Here is a 15,635-nt window from a genome sequence, read left to right as displayed (position 1 = left end):
TGTTCAACACTATTATTGCAAACAGAGTGAATCCATGCAACTTATTATGTGACTTGTTAAGGCCATTTTTACTCCTGAACTCATTTAGGCTTTGCCATAACAAAGAGTTCATTAACTGAAGACATTTCAGCTTTTCGTTTTTTAAATTCATCTGTAAACATTTCGAAAAACATAATTCTACTTTGACATTATGGGGTGTTCTGCTTAGGCCAGTGACAAGAAAAAAGTGCAATTTAATTCATTGTTAAACTCAGACTGTAACACAACAAGATCTGGAAAAGTAAAGGGGTGTGAATACTTTCAGAAGGCACTGTACCTGGTTAGTAGCCCAAATGCTGCAGTAAATTGTGCCCCTTTACCTCTTCAATATGGTTGACGATGAAATTGCCTGTTCTTTCAGCCAGAGATGTTTTAAGACAGTGCTGCTTTAGTCATTTATGGCCATTTCTATAATATGGTCACCCACGTACCTGGAGCAGATGGCGCGTCTAACATTTAAAGGGACATTGGACTCCAAAATCAACATTTGTCAGATGTTTTTAAGACCTCAAAAGTAGTCTGATGTCAGTTTGAGTCGACACATCCCACGCCATTGGCCATGTAGATCAAGCTACACAAATGAATGAAAAAGTTAAGCACCGCAACTCTGGAATTTACATGGTATTTTACATTACTTTTAAATTGCGGAATATAACTGAATCTACAAGACATGATGGCCTGGGACGTAGACTAATCGTGACATTACCTTTGAGGTCTGAAAATGTTTCGATTTTAGAGGGTAATGTCTCTTTGATATATTTATATATACAGTGCATTCGGAAAGTATTCAGACCCCTTGTCTTTTTCCACATTTTGTTACGTTACATCCTTATTCTAAAATGTATTAAATAAATAAAAAATACTCATCAATCTACACACAATACCTCATAACGACAAGGCGGAAACAGGTTTTTATACATTTTAGGAAATGTATTAAAATAAAAAATATCTTATTTACATAAGTATTCAGACCCTTTACTATGATACACGAAATTGAACTAAGGAGCATCTTATTTCCATTGATCATCCTTGAGATGTTTCTACAACTTGATTGGAGTACACCTGTCTTAAATTCATTTGATTAGACATGATTTGGAAAGGCAGAGACCTGTCTATATAAGGTCCCAGAGTTGACAGTGCATGTCAGAGCAAAAACCAAGCCATGAGGTCAAAGGAATTGTCTGTAGAGCTCCGAGACAGCATTGTGTTGAGGCACAGATCTGGGGAAGGGTACCAAAAAATGTCTGCAGCATTGAAGGTCTCCAAAAACACAATGGCCTCCATCATTCTTAAATGGAAGAAGTTTGGAACCACCAAGACTCGTCCTATATCACACCGCCCGGGCCAAAATGAGCAAATGGAGGAGAAGGGCCTTGGTCAGGGAGGTGACCAAGAACCCAATGGTCACTCTGACAGAGCTCCAGAGTTCATCTGTGGAGATGAGAGAACCTTCCAGAAGGACAACCATCTCTGCAGCACTCCACCAATCAGGCCATTATGGTAGAGTGGCCAGACGGAAGCCACTCCTCAATAAAAGGCACATGACAGCCTGCTTGGAGTTTGCCAAAAGGTACCTAAAGGACTCTCACACCATGAGCAACAAGATTCTCTGGTATGATGAAACCAGGTTTGAACTCTTTGGCTTCAATGCCAAGCTTCACGTCTAGAGGAAACCTGGCACCATCCCTACGGTGAAGCATGGTGGTGGCAGCATCATGCTGTGGGAATGTTTTTCAGTTGCAGGGACTGGGAGACTAGTCAGGATCAAGGGAAAGACGAACGGAGCAAAGTACAGAGAGATCCTTGATGAAAACCTGCTCCAGTGCGCTCCGAATCTCTGACTGGGGTGAAGGTTCACCTTCCAACAGGACAATGACCCTAAGCACACAGGCAAGACAACGCAGGAGTGGCTTCGGGACAAGTCTCTGAATGTCCTTGAGTGGCCCAGCCAGAGCCCAGACTTGAACCTGATCGAACATCTCTTGAGAAAATAGCTGTGCAGTGACGCTCCCCATCCTACCTGACAGAGCTTGAGAGGATCTGCAGAGAAGAATGGGAGAAACACCCTAAATACAGGTGTGCCAAGCTTGTAGCGTCATACACAAAAAGATTCAAGGCTGTAATCGCTGCAAAGGTGCTTCAACAAAATACTGAATAAAGAGTCTGAATATTTAGTAAATGTGATATTTCAGTTTTTTTTGTTTTAATAAATGTAGAAAAAAATCTAAAAAACTGTCGTTGCTTTGTCATTATGGGGTATTGTTTCTAGATTGATGAGGGGGGGAAAAACAATGTGATACATTTTAGAATAAGGCTTTAACGTAACAAAATGTGTAAAAAGTCATGGGGTCTGAATACTTCCCGAATGCACTGTATCTGTATATTAAAGGCAGTTGTAAAAACGTTACAATATCATGGGATTGTGTATGTATTTACTTAATAGAAACTCTAGAATTTTTGTACTGTACTTTCTGTGTAATACATCTGAATTCCAATTACTATCTTTAAAAGTATACTCTCTGATAAGACTGTCGATCACAATATCATCAAAGTTTTGGCAAAAATACTTAAGAAGTAATGTTTACACATTTTTAAAAAACAACTGTAAACAGTTGTTCTTGTTACATTAATTTAATATTATTTTGAGTAACTTGAATTTCACACTTGGGGAGATGTTTGAACATACCAGCACATTACATTTTTGCACACGCAATGTGATATTTTTGCTGTCAACTAACACCTTCGATTCTCCCAAGATATGTGTCAGTAGCTAGGCTTCCATCCAATTGGTGACAGATGTTCAGGTGAGTATTCTAAAATGTTCATAAAAACAAATATGTGCATTTTCCCACCAGACATGTTTCCATCAAATGTACTTATTGAAGATAAAAGGCTGTGCGTGATAAAGTAGTGCACATAAAATACATTTTGCTGTTATATTCCCTTGTACCGAATGAAAAATACAAATCAAATGGGTTTCCATCGCATTTTAGACTCTGTTGATGTTTTTCTCACAACAACAAAAAGGTTGCGTATATAGCGTGTTCGCCTACACTGGTATTGTCACTTGAGCTTGAAGCCACGCACGCGCATTTCGCGGTTGGCTAGAGCGCACCTATAGCCTACCATTATTATGGACAAAAGAGCAACATTATTTTTTATTTGTCAAACGGCAGCCAAGCATCGATTATCAGTTCACCAGAATAAGACCCTCAATATTTCTTGGAAAGGAGCATCAAGCTCATCACCTTGCACTTTCACCAGCCTGTGAAGTTTGTCATAAATGATTTGATCTGTAGCCTAATAGACTGCATGTTTTCCGACGAGTCGTAGTGGGAGGACCACACTACATGTTATTGCGTGACTCAAAGTTTACTCGATATGATTGTTAAAATCGTTTCCACCGACATTTCTCGCATAATTAATTTGACCGACAAAAAGAAAGATCCCACCATATTTTGTTTTGTTGACATTTGGAATGTTTACCCCCCAAAAAACATGTTTCCACAAAATATGTTTCACGCCTGTCATGACATTTTGTTATTCAACATGCATTTTACTCACATAAAAATGTTGAATGGAAACCTGGTTAATCGTAAGTGTTAATTATTCAGCTTTCATTAGGTCAAGAGCAGTATAATGTCCCGTTAATGAGCTCTACTGATTTATGCAAAATAAGGAGAGAAAAAAACATTTATGACGAGGAACATCTTCGTAAAATGTAAAACTGCAAGAGACACACCATTTCTCAACAACAGTTATAAGACATACAGATAAAGTGCAATACTTCCTTCTCTTCACTAGCTGTCACTTTCGTTTTTGGGGGGAAAACACCTTTGCCAGGGGCTGAATGGCAGTGCAAGCAAGAGAAAGAGGATTCCGCCCAAAATAAGCATGACCCCTGCACACCCAATACAGGACACTGACCAAGACAGCTCGTGATGCAAAGGCACCGAGTGGTCACTGGCTAGGAAGGAGAGGACCGATTGGTTGAAAACAGTAAGAGATAGGAGCATCAGGAGGCCTAAGAGAGAGAAAGAGAGGGATGAAGAACAAAAGAGAGAGATATTAGGGGCTTGGTGGGATGGTGGATGGAATGGTGGAGGTGGTATTGATATACAGTATATGACCTTTTCATCATCCACTTCTCAGAGCCTCAGAGTATATCAGGACTGTACAGGTGCCATGACTAATGCCCTTTGTATCTAATTAGTTAGCTCCCTTGATACTCTTGATCAATGGCTCTATGTTTTTCGTTTAAAAAATAATAATTGTGTTGAGTACCAGTAGCTTTGTTTTGTTTCTGCTGCCTGCACAGGTTAAGTCCTAACTCTCTGCAACATGGGTAAGGTCTGAATGGTGTTCTCCTCGCATCCTATCTCCTATCTCCTTCACAAAGCCAGAGGTCCTTCCCCTCTGACCTTCTCCTCCAATGGGTTTTGAGAAGGAGACGAGGAGAGAGGACACAAGGAGTATGCAATTGAGCATGAGATCTTCCCATGGTCTCATTAGATATGTGACATTTAACCATTGTAGTTATACACTGAGTGTACAAAACATTCTTAACAGTTGAACCCCCCCCCCCACTCCTTTTGCCCTCAGAACTCATCGGGATGCTTGCCCATGTTGACTCTAATGCTTCCCACAAGGGATCAATAAGGGATCATCGCTTTTCACCTGGATTCACCTGGTCAGTCTATGACATGGAAAGAGCAGGTATTCTTAATGTTATGTCAACACAGTGTATAATACCTTGGCTGTCACATGTCTACTTGCTCACCTGACAGAATGAAGCAAACCGAAGCAGGCTTGAGGAAGAACGATTCTCCTTTGCTGAGGGCTGTGGTGATGCATATGGCCCCCATGACCATCAGGAAGAGACCGAAGAGGGCCATCATGGCTGCCGCCACATTCAGACCTGAGAAGAGAGAAAACGGTTATTGTCTTGATACAGGTACATTCCATTATTCATAGTACATTGGCACCAGGTACAATGACATTTTAGTCATTTAGCAGACAACCACATGCGTGAAACAGTGTTCAAAAATGGCAATCGACAAAAAGGTCAAGGTCATGGCATCCACTTATAATTCTAACAGATATTGGTACATCACCTCTGACTAGCCTAGAGGACAATGGGAAGTGTAAAATGTCACACTCCTGACATATGGGGGTGGCAGGGTAGCCTAGTGGTTAGAGCGTTGGACTAGTAACCGGAAGGTTGCAAGCTCAAACCCCCGAGCTGACAAGGTACATATCTGTCGTTCTGCCCCTGAACAGGCAGCTAACCCACTGTTCCTAGGCCATCATTGAAAATAAGAATTTGTTCTTAACTGACTTGCCTAGTTAAAAAAATAAATATAAGGCATCATTCCCATTGAAACTAATACAAAACACAGAAGATATTGCTCTTTTGCGCATAATAAATCCAAAGATATTGAATTTGGCCATCAGTGGCCCTCTTAAAACAATATGGTGCACGACACTTCTGGTTTAGAGCTCGAGAAAAAAAAAAAAACAGGATTTCACAATTGGTCCCCATAGACTCACGAAGAAACGCTGTCTTGCTGGCTTCAGTGCTGTAACGGAAGAGGAGTGGGTGGAATGCATTACAGACACTCACTGCAGTCAATGGCTGGCCCAGTGAAACAGAGACGACAGACTCGAGGAAGAAAGAAAGAGAGTGGGCGGGCAAAGGTGGGTCATAGGTTGAAAGAGGGCAGGGGACAAGCTGACTCACTCTTTTCTGTTGTCTTCTGGAAGATGACGGCATTCTCTCCAGTGGTGTAGAACTTGAAGTAGTTGCAGTGAGATTCTGAAGGAGATGAGGAGAGACGAGGAACTTATTTGAGACGGATGGAGACCTTATCCACTTGCCCGTCACCATAATCTTATTGAGATTCGTACGGCTTGCTGCACACTAGTTGTCGTACATTCGCGCACATTGATGACAATACCAAGGCTGTTATCTCTTCTATACAATTAGTGTCATGACATCTCGTAATCCAATACATGCAGTTGATCCTACATATAGACTACCATACAAATATACTACAGCTCTGCCTTCACTATTATTCTATTTTAGTACAGTATTTGAGAGTAATATGTGTGTTTGTTCAAGGTAAGCATCTATCCCTACAGAATGTAAATGTATATTGCAGTCCATCTGTGACCCAGTCTCCACCTGCATCCAGTGATTGGATTGTGGACACAATGCTAATACCTGATATCTAGCCGTATCTATCGGTGGGGGCTATAGCTATGTAATGAAATCATAATTGTCACTTCTGGCCTTGAAATCGTGAGATTTGGCTGAACTTACCCTTTCAAATCTGTCATAGAAGGGTTCATAGGATTTCTCAAGAGAGCGTTTTGTATAGTTTTGAATGTACGAGTTTGAGTGAACTCTGTCTGGTTTACACAATTTGCCGGTATTCAAAATTTGCCGGTCTGTGATTTCTGATAGGTGGGTTTGTATAGTTTGGAATGAATGAGTTTGAGTTAATGCTGTTTGGTTTACACAAAATCATGCAGGCCTATTCATGCAGCCCCAGAGCAGTCACCTCCTGGCAGTTCAGCCGGCCCACAGCTCTCTCGCTCAGGGTCTATGTCCGCCACCCACAGAGTCCGGGAGCATCCTTTCCACAGCCCGTAGTGAGCCGCCAAACACGTCTGGTTGTTGTAGAAGTTCTTGGGCGGGGACAGCTCCACCCAATACTCTGTGCCCAAGCCCAAGACTGTCAGTACCACGCCTACGATGGCCACAAAGAACGCCAGCTTGATCTTGCCCTTCTGGACCTCGCTCATGTCCCCTGGGTGTCTCGATGTCAACGCGTTTGCCCGGCGCTTAACTCCCATAGCACCAGCCCCAGCCCCTCTGCCACCCATGACACCGGTCAGTCCCAGTAGACCTGCTCCTGGTCCTACGCCCACCCCCGGTGGAACCGGCCTGCCATCCTCTTCGTGCAGAAAGAAGGTGGACCACATAACAGCTTTGCAGATGTTCACGATTGGAGAGAAAAAATGAATATGAATAATGGCTAAAGACAGGTAGAGAGTGCAGGAGACAGGAAATGGGTTTCTATGGTGAAGTGGCAGTGGAGCAATAGAAATGATGATAGACAGGGGTTGTTTTGGCAAGCGGGATGGAGGGAGGGAAACAGGAAGATGTGGGAGGACAGGAGGGAAACAGGAAGATGTGGGAGGACAGGAGGGAAACAGGACAGGAAAAGAAGGCAAATGGGAATTAGCAGCACTGCTGACTCAGTTTATGAAGCAAACATGCTAAAACCCATGATAAAAAAGGATAAATCATGTTTAGGATTATCAGTGCAGAAAATATATTTTGTTTCGTTTTTTTTGGGGTGTCGGCACAAATCATTAATTGTAAGTTAGTAACACCAGACATCGAAAGCTTGAGGTAAAAAGGTGGTTTGGAAGAAGGATGCAATGATGAGCGGGTCATAATGAAAAAAATGGGTCATAAATTAGAATAGATTTGAAAAAAATATCAAAAACAGATGTAGCTTCTGGGTAGAAGGTGGGAAACAGAGTTATGGAGGAGAAGGCGAAAGCAGAGAGTTTTAACATCAGTAGAAGACAATCTACTGCCTTTTTAAACAATCACAATGTTAATATAAACTAAATGTTAAAACTGCCGTATCCCCTTTATAGTGGCTGATAAAATCCAACATGGCAAATATCATTTTCATCATGACGGCTACATGATGGACAATTTAATGCTGCACATACTATTTTCCAACTGCATGGTTGCTACATTGACCCTTTCTCACCATTCGAAGCAAATATTGTGTGCACATATTACATCAGTTACTATCATCAGGTCAGAGTTGTGTTAAAGTCACTTTTTTTTACATGGTTTTATACATCTTAAATAACTATATCTATATTTAGATGTCGACTGAAAGATGGACAACACATTGCTACTGTATCTTACAAAGAAGTCTAAGCAACTAGTACACTAACTCAAAATAAGGCAATGTTTGCAGCTCATTACCGTTACCCTCACAGGATATAAAAATGGATTTGAAGAGGAAGTTCTGAACAATAAAGATTAAAATTACAGATGCAAAACAGTCCTGTATGATTCAGTCTTGAATACCTCTTTTTGATTGGCCCCTTTTTTACAATTTTCGCCTAAAATGACATACCCAAATCAAACTGCCTGTAGCTCAGGCCTTGAAGCCAGGATATGCATATTCCTGATACCATTTGAAAGGAAACACTTTGAAGTTTGTGGAAATGTGAATGGAATGTAGGAGAATAAAACACATTAGATCTGGTAAAAGATAATACAAGAAAAAAACAAGAAAAAAGTTGTACCATCATCTTTGAAAAGCAAGAGAGAGGCCATAATGTATTATTCCAGCCAGGGTGCAATTTAGATATTGGCCACTAGATGGCAGCAGTGTACATGAAAAGTTTCAGACGGATCCAATTGCATATCTGTTAAAACTTTTGTATCAAGACTGCCCAAATGTGCCTCATTTGTTTATTAATAACTTTTCATGTTCAGAACTGTGCACTCTTCTCAAACAATAGCATGGTATTCTCTCACTGTAATAGCTACTGTAAATTAGACAGTGCAGTTAGATTAGCAATAATTTAAGCTTTCTGCCAATATCAGATATGTCTATGGCCTGGGAAATGTTCTCGTTACTTACAACCTCATGCTAATTGCATTAGCCTACGTTAGCTCAACCGGGACCCACCAATCTTGAAGTGGTTTTAAAGTGCCTCGCAATATTCCATTCAAATCAACTTATTCCATTTCAATACCTATTGAAATATACAACATTGTGATCAATTACTCAAAACGCAAACTCGACCAGCAACAAATGCCGACACCCCAGAGCAACTTTAAAGGCCATCATAAGCATAAGCATAAGCAACTCCATTTATTTTTCAATTATGTAATTCAATATCTCTCTACGACGGACCCAAATGAATTTATTTCTACTAATTTTGCTTTACTATACACTCAGTCATGGCCACATTACGAATCATAACAATGATATGAAGAAATTGCTGACCTGTTCGGTGTGCGTGTGGTTCAGTTCGGGAATGAAACAGGGCGAGGCGAAGAGAGGGAGTGCGCGAGAGAGGGGTCGACGAGGAAGAGAGGAAAGGAGGTATGGGGAGTGGAAAGAGGGTGGAGGCCAAAGTAGTCTTGTGTGAGTGGGTGTGTTTAGTAGCTATGTGGCCACACGCCTATGCCTGTGTATATGTTTGTTTAGACATGCACGTACGGTTGTGCTGGATCTATCTGTCTTTGCTGGCCCCTGTAATATGTATGTGCGAGAATATGGGTCAAGAGTGTGTGGTCTCTATATCTCTGTGTGTATCACTCTATATCACTCTATATCACTATATCAGTGTCTGTGTGTGCGTGCGTATGTGTGTGTGTATGTGTGTGTGTGTGAGCGTGCACCTGATAGTGTGTGTGTGTGTGTGTGTGTGCATGTGTGTGCGTGTGTGTGTGCGCGTGTGTGTGTGTGTTTGGGTGTGTTTTGGGGTGTGTGTGAGAGAGAGACAGAGCGCGGACACTAAATAATTTAGTGTGTGTGTCTCTTCATTCTATTTTTGACAACCACCTGTTAATGACATACATTTTCTTTTACTAGAGACACAGGCCTGCTGACGAGTTTATGTCAGGAAAGGGGGTGAAGGTAGATTCCTGGGGCTTCTGCTAGTACTTTGTAGATTAAAGAATTGTGGCTGCAACACTTCAAATCAGAGACGTGGCATACAGCCTTGGTGTGACGTAGGCTGAGCGAGATCCAGTAATGGCTAGGGGCAAACCGTATACTCTGCCTTTTGCTGACACCTTTCAAACCCAGAGTTCATCCATGGTCAATCTGGGTTCGTGTAGGAGACAGTATTGTCTGATTCCTGCTAAGCAAGCTGGATTTTCAGGATCTGTTCACAGGGTCTATAACAGTTAGCAGTAACATACCCTTGAGCAAGATCCAAAGACTTTAAACCTGTATTGCTTGAGTCAACTGGAAGCCTATTTTAAAGCTGCTATATGAAGACGCTATGCAAAAGCGAGTGTGAGTTATGTACATTGCCCCAGATAAAGGCGTCCTCTTGGCAGGAAAAAAAAAAAATGAAATGGAGACATTTTAGAAATGTACTTGATGTCTTCCATTCGAAAGGCAACGTTATTGCAATAGTTTCCCTGGGAGACTTAATAAATGATTGATAAAAACTCCAATTCAAGCTGAGTCAAACGTAAACGTCCCTTTTTCCTGTATCGGAAAGTTCCATAAAAGATTTGAGCATACCCATAATTCTTTTACACCTCTGCCGCCCAATGCACAACCTTACACAGTGAGTGCATGGGGATGGCTGTTCGTGCCACTACTGTATGCCGAGCACATGCCATTCAGATCCCATGTCCAGAAGCACATACAGTACACGACATGGGCATAAGGACCGCAACACCACACCACAACTCCCTATCAGGGGGAAAGATTTATGTAGTGAGGTCATACAGGGACTCCAGGGATGACTGTCTCCAAACCTTGCTACACTAACAGACAGGAGGATTGTAGTCAGTTCTAGACCATGTAAACAGGGATCCGTGCATTTCAAAAACAATATACATACTGTATGCACAAATCATTTTTTGTAACAAAAATACATGTCTATAGTGCACTGCTGGTATGTACTTTTGGGCCAACATAATAACAACTTAGACTATGACAATGCAATGCAGGGGTAGGTGTGACCTCTGGGCCAAACAGTGCTTCAACAGGGTTGGTAATTATGCGACTGGAAACATTCATTCGCACAGGGAATTATTCTGCTGGCAGGATGCTGCAGTCAGATGTGCTCAGCATTGTGATAAGTAACGAGAGACACTGGGGGCCCTGTTTGAATACTTCAGAAATGCATCCTTCCTTCCTTGTTTCCTCGAATATTTTTTAAATGTCTCGTTCCTTCCTTGCGTCCTTGAGGTAAGAACAGATTTAGAAGTGATCGGATAGGTGTAAGCAATGTTATCACCAATCCAACTGATTCAGAGCTCTGATTACTTCAAGACAGGTAGGAAGGAAGGATGCATTTCTGAAGTACTACAAAAGGGCCCTGGACTGCGAGTTACTAAGATAATGTAGTAGTGAATGATCTCCATAAGATGGCACTACCAGTCAGAGCTTTGTGGGGTGGCGGTGCTGACAAAATGAGCCACCCTGATTTAAAAGGCATGCATGGCGAAGTTTGACTGTGTGATCAGATTAGACCAGTGCGAGATGATTCGTTAGGGACAAAGTTGGGGTTGTGTTGCATTGGAGTGGTGCTGAAATCCACCCAAAACCACTCATTCCTTTAATTTAGTGTTATTTAACATTAATACGTGAGGACAATATTTTTGCGTTATAATAAGGTTGGTAGCAACATGGAAAATCCCTGTGGAAATCTGTTGCAGGTCAAGTCGACTACAAAGTCCACAATGCAATGCTGTCTCTATGGGCCGACTGGCTAGCTAGCTAGCAAAGCTAGCTACACACAATAATACCAAAGACAATATCAGCATGTAACGCAGCTAGTTATCTGTAAAATCTTCTAAACAAACTGCACTATCAATTTAGGAGTCTATCTCACCATGTTCAACCTGCAGATTTATGTGCCTCACAGAGTGGTGTCTAACATTCGCAACAGCAGATATACTTTTGAGGAGATGGGAAACGTTGCCCATGCTACGTCAATGGGCCGCACAGTCCATTCTGGACCATTCTGGGACAAGGAGCCTTCAAGGAGTGAATGGGAGTCTATTGGGTCCTAGCTCAAAAACCGAACATTAGCACACATTTCATCAACAAGAAGTACAACATTACAAATCTTTTATGAGATGTGGGATAATTAACTTGCTATTTGTAGTATCGTATAGCTTTGGAATCCTGACATTCCTTCCTTTCAGGAAAATAGGCACATTTCTCGACATATACCCTGACTTTGAGAAGGGATTGCGTAACGATTAGCTTAGCGACCGCGTGACGCAGCATGTGAACGTGATTGGTGGACAGTCTGCACGGGTAGGGCATTATATGTGCCTTCATTCTTTGGATTTATACCTCCTTTCTATATTATCTCTGGCAACGGCACCATGCAATGCACCCTGGACCATAGAGGCAGACAAATAGGTAAAATGTGCTAGACCCTCCGTTAAATTACACATTTCTTGGGGTAGGAATATCGCAAAAATATTCTAGAGTAGGCAACGACCAGTATTGAAATCTGACACCTGGATCGACGTTTTTGCGATCTAGAAGTCATATTCAAATGAACATACATAGTGTAGTGAGAGTGACTTTATCACGGTGCTACGTCATACCGGACGGATTTCTGCCTGCTTGAATGCCAATAACTCAGATGCACATGAAAACATGAAATGACCCAGGGAATCGATAGAACATCCCTCAGAGACGCACAAAAACAATATAACATTCAAAATGGGTGAACCTTTCCTTTAATGCCTTATTTGGGATGTAGGCATGGCATAGTGTTGGGGCAGGAGATCTTCCTGACATGGGGACCTAACCAAAGAGTTTGTTACACTGAGTGTACAAAACATTAGGAACACCTTCCTAATATTGAGTTGCACCCCCTTTTGCCCTCAGAACAGCCTCAATTTGTCAGGGGAATGGATTCTACAAGGTGTCGAAAGCGTTCCACAGGGATGCTGGACCTTGTTGATTCCAACGCTTCCCATAGTTGTGTCAAGTTGGCCGGATGTCCTACGGGTGGTGCACCATTCCTGATACACACGCTAAACTGTTGAGCGTGAAAAACCCAGCAGCGTTGCAGTTCTTGACACAAATCGGTGTCGTCTGGCACCTACTACGACGCCCATTCGAAGGCACTTAAATCTTTTGTCTTGCTCACTCACCCTCTGAATGGCACTCATACACAATCCATGTCTCAATTGTCTCAAGGCTTAAAAATCCTTCTTTAACCTGTCTCCTCCCCTTCATCTAAACTGATTGAAGTGGATTTAACAGTTGAAATCAATAAAGGATCATCGTTTTCACCTGGATTCACCTGGTCAGTCTATGTCACGGAAAGAGCAGGTGTTCCTACTGTTGTGTATGCTCAGCGTATATCTATAGTTATAGCTCAAATGATTGTCTATGGTGTGGTATAAGGGTTTAGCAGTGTATATTCCATTGTGGCGCTCTATGTGTTGTCTGTATGGCAGTGCATCTCCACTCCTCCCTGACTGTGAGGTGCATTATAGCCAGTGGTAATGCTGTGCCTCCTTCTCTCTCTGATTATATTATAGGTCCAGGCTGATGCAGAGAGAGATAAGGGGATTGCCACAGGAGGAGCACCTGCCAGTTATGTGCACTGCGAAGAAAAACGATTACTCATCAACCTCCTTGTCTCTCTCTCAATCCTTCTATCACCCGCTTGGTGACATACAAATGAAATTGAAGGTACGCCTACACGCACATGCACACGCACACACACACACACACACACACGCACACACACACACACACACACACACACACACACACACACACACACACACACACACACACACACACACACCCTAAAGTCTCAGACCATTTCTCTATCAACAATTACATTTAACACACTCTGTCCTCTCTCACTCATAATATTTCCCCTTCTCAATTTTCTATAAACAAATTTCCACTCCCATATCTTCTGACAAAATTATCATTATGAAGAGACTGACTGTGTGAAAGAGAAATGACCGTTACTGGAGTTACACCTAGTACTGAGGTGCACTCAGTATAACGTTTAACAGCAGCATTTCAATGAGTAACCAACCATTGCAAGAGACACAAAATGGCCGCCCAGCTACCCAATAAAGCATTTTATTTTAGGTGTTGGACCGACCAGTTCAAGAACACCTCCATACTGGGATTGTGCAACAGGAATGGACACCAGTTGAATGCCTGACAGCCTCAAGACACGACAGGACACCTTGCCGGATTGAATGGCTCCAGCCGTTGTACACTGAGGCTAAATTAGGATGACCCTGGATTGCCCCATCACAGGTGGGAACCTGTCACTCAACAGATTGATGAAAGAGGATATGATGCAACCGGCTGAGACCCAGGTCCCTAATTCGCCCTGCGGCCAAATGAATGCAAATGTATTCATAGTGCCGCTGCTTGACCCTGCTGGTAGGCTCTGCTACTTGTTTTCAGTGACAACTTTTTAACTTGATTTAAATACAGAAAAATGCAAACTGAGCCACAGTATAGTGCAAATCCAAATCATTAAAAAAATAGTATGTAAAATGATGTGTTATACAGTTCACAAACAATTTAATCGGTCTTTGGGTGTAACATGAAAACAACTGAAATGAAACCATAAGAAAGTGGCAAAGGGAAACGACCTAGATCAGAACGGGGGCAGGCAGAACATTCACAGCCCTTCTCCTTAATCCATAGATCATGTTCCTGTTTCTCACAACTGCTGGTTATAAGAGACAGATTAGCTGGCGACCGTAGCTGGCGACGGTAGATAGAGGATGAGTCATACAGGCAGACAGAGGTAGAACCTAGCTCCCTCTTAACCCCAGAGAAATGATCAGTTGGCAGCATAACACTTACAGTACATGATCAGAGGTTGCCACTCATGTTTAGACAAAGTGATGTTCCATGCTCCCCACAATCTTAAAGCCGCAGCGTTACTTAACAGCAATCTGGCAACAGAACATCCTTTTTTTTTGTTACCAGCATGCATTGCAGGCAATTCCATTTGAAACTTTAAATGACCTAAAAAAAAAGATTTAACATGAGACTTTTTCCATTTTAATTAATAAAGATGTTTGAATTTAATTGAAATGATGCAGTCCTTGATTCCATTAAAATGGCAAATTGAACTATCCTCTAACCTATCTATATGGTATAAATGCCCATGTTAAATAAACTAACGTGTTTGGGGGGGACGTTGAGACGTCAGTCGTCATTAGGGTCCCTTGGACCCACAGTCATTTTATAATTCCAGTCAGAACATAGAAGACATAGGGGCGTTGTCCCCAAAAACACCCCAAAGCTGGTAGGTCTATTATTGGGGTGCCATAACAAGGATAATTAGGGTCAGGCTAGAAGGAAAGGCCTATGTCTAGCACCATTGAGCTACGAAATGTGGAGAGCCCAGATCGGGGTTATGAAATGTGATTACAGTAGTTGTGGAAAAGCCAGGCCTTGGTCGTATAGGTTGGATGGGACTGCGTGACTGTTGCCAATGCCAATCATTTTACCCTCCTCAATCAATGGGGCTTTTGTCCTTCCTGTGTTTGTTTACGAGCTGTTGCAAGCACCAAGCACGCACTGTGCAAAATGTGTACTTGACAAAAGAAAAATAGGATTTCACGATTTCTGGGGACTGGCACCATTATAAAGTTAATGGAACAATAACCAGTGTTGGCCAATTGCAATTATTTGCAGAGTTACAGAAACTCTTTTGAGTGTTAAATGTAACACTATTAGAGTTGATGCAACACTTGAAATTTGGCTCACTCTCGACTCCAAATGTACAGTAGACGCCCTGAGAGTGACCCTGGCTCTCAAATTCAGCAATATACCGTAGAA

The 15,635-nt window shown here is 42.0% G+C and overlaps 1 protein-coding gene across 1 annotated transcript; it reads right to left on the bottom strand.

Moving 5' to 3' along the window:
- Positions 1–2,345: 2,345 nt before the first annotated feature.
- Positions 2,346–9,200, bottom strand: LOC112264836 (voltage-dependent calcium channel gamma-6 subunit). The gene is made up of 5 exons (XM_024441706.1): positions 9,093–9,200; positions 6,603–7,031; positions 5,780–5,854; positions 4,820–4,957; positions 2,346–4,063 (listed from the first exon to the last, which is right to left on the bottom strand). The coding sequence occupies exons 2-5, from the start codon at positions 7,024–7,026 to the stop codon at positions 3,840–3,842; spliced, it is 861 nt and encodes a 286-aa protein (XP_024297474.1). The 5' UTR covers positions 7,027–7,031; positions 9,093–9,200; the 3' UTR covers positions 2,346–3,839.
- Between the last annotated feature and the right edge of the window lie 6,435 nt (positions 9,201–15,635).

The sequence above is a fragment of the Oncorhynchus tshawytscha genome, linkage group LG13 (genome assembly GCF_018296145.1).
Source record: "Oncorhynchus tshawytscha isolate Ot180627B linkage group LG13, Otsh_v2.0, whole genome shotgun sequence".
Lineage (NCBI taxonomy): Eukaryota > Metazoa > Chordata > Actinopteri > Salmoniformes > Salmonidae > Oncorhynchus > Oncorhynchus tshawytscha.
This window is presented reverse-complemented; position numbering and strand designations above follow the sequence as displayed.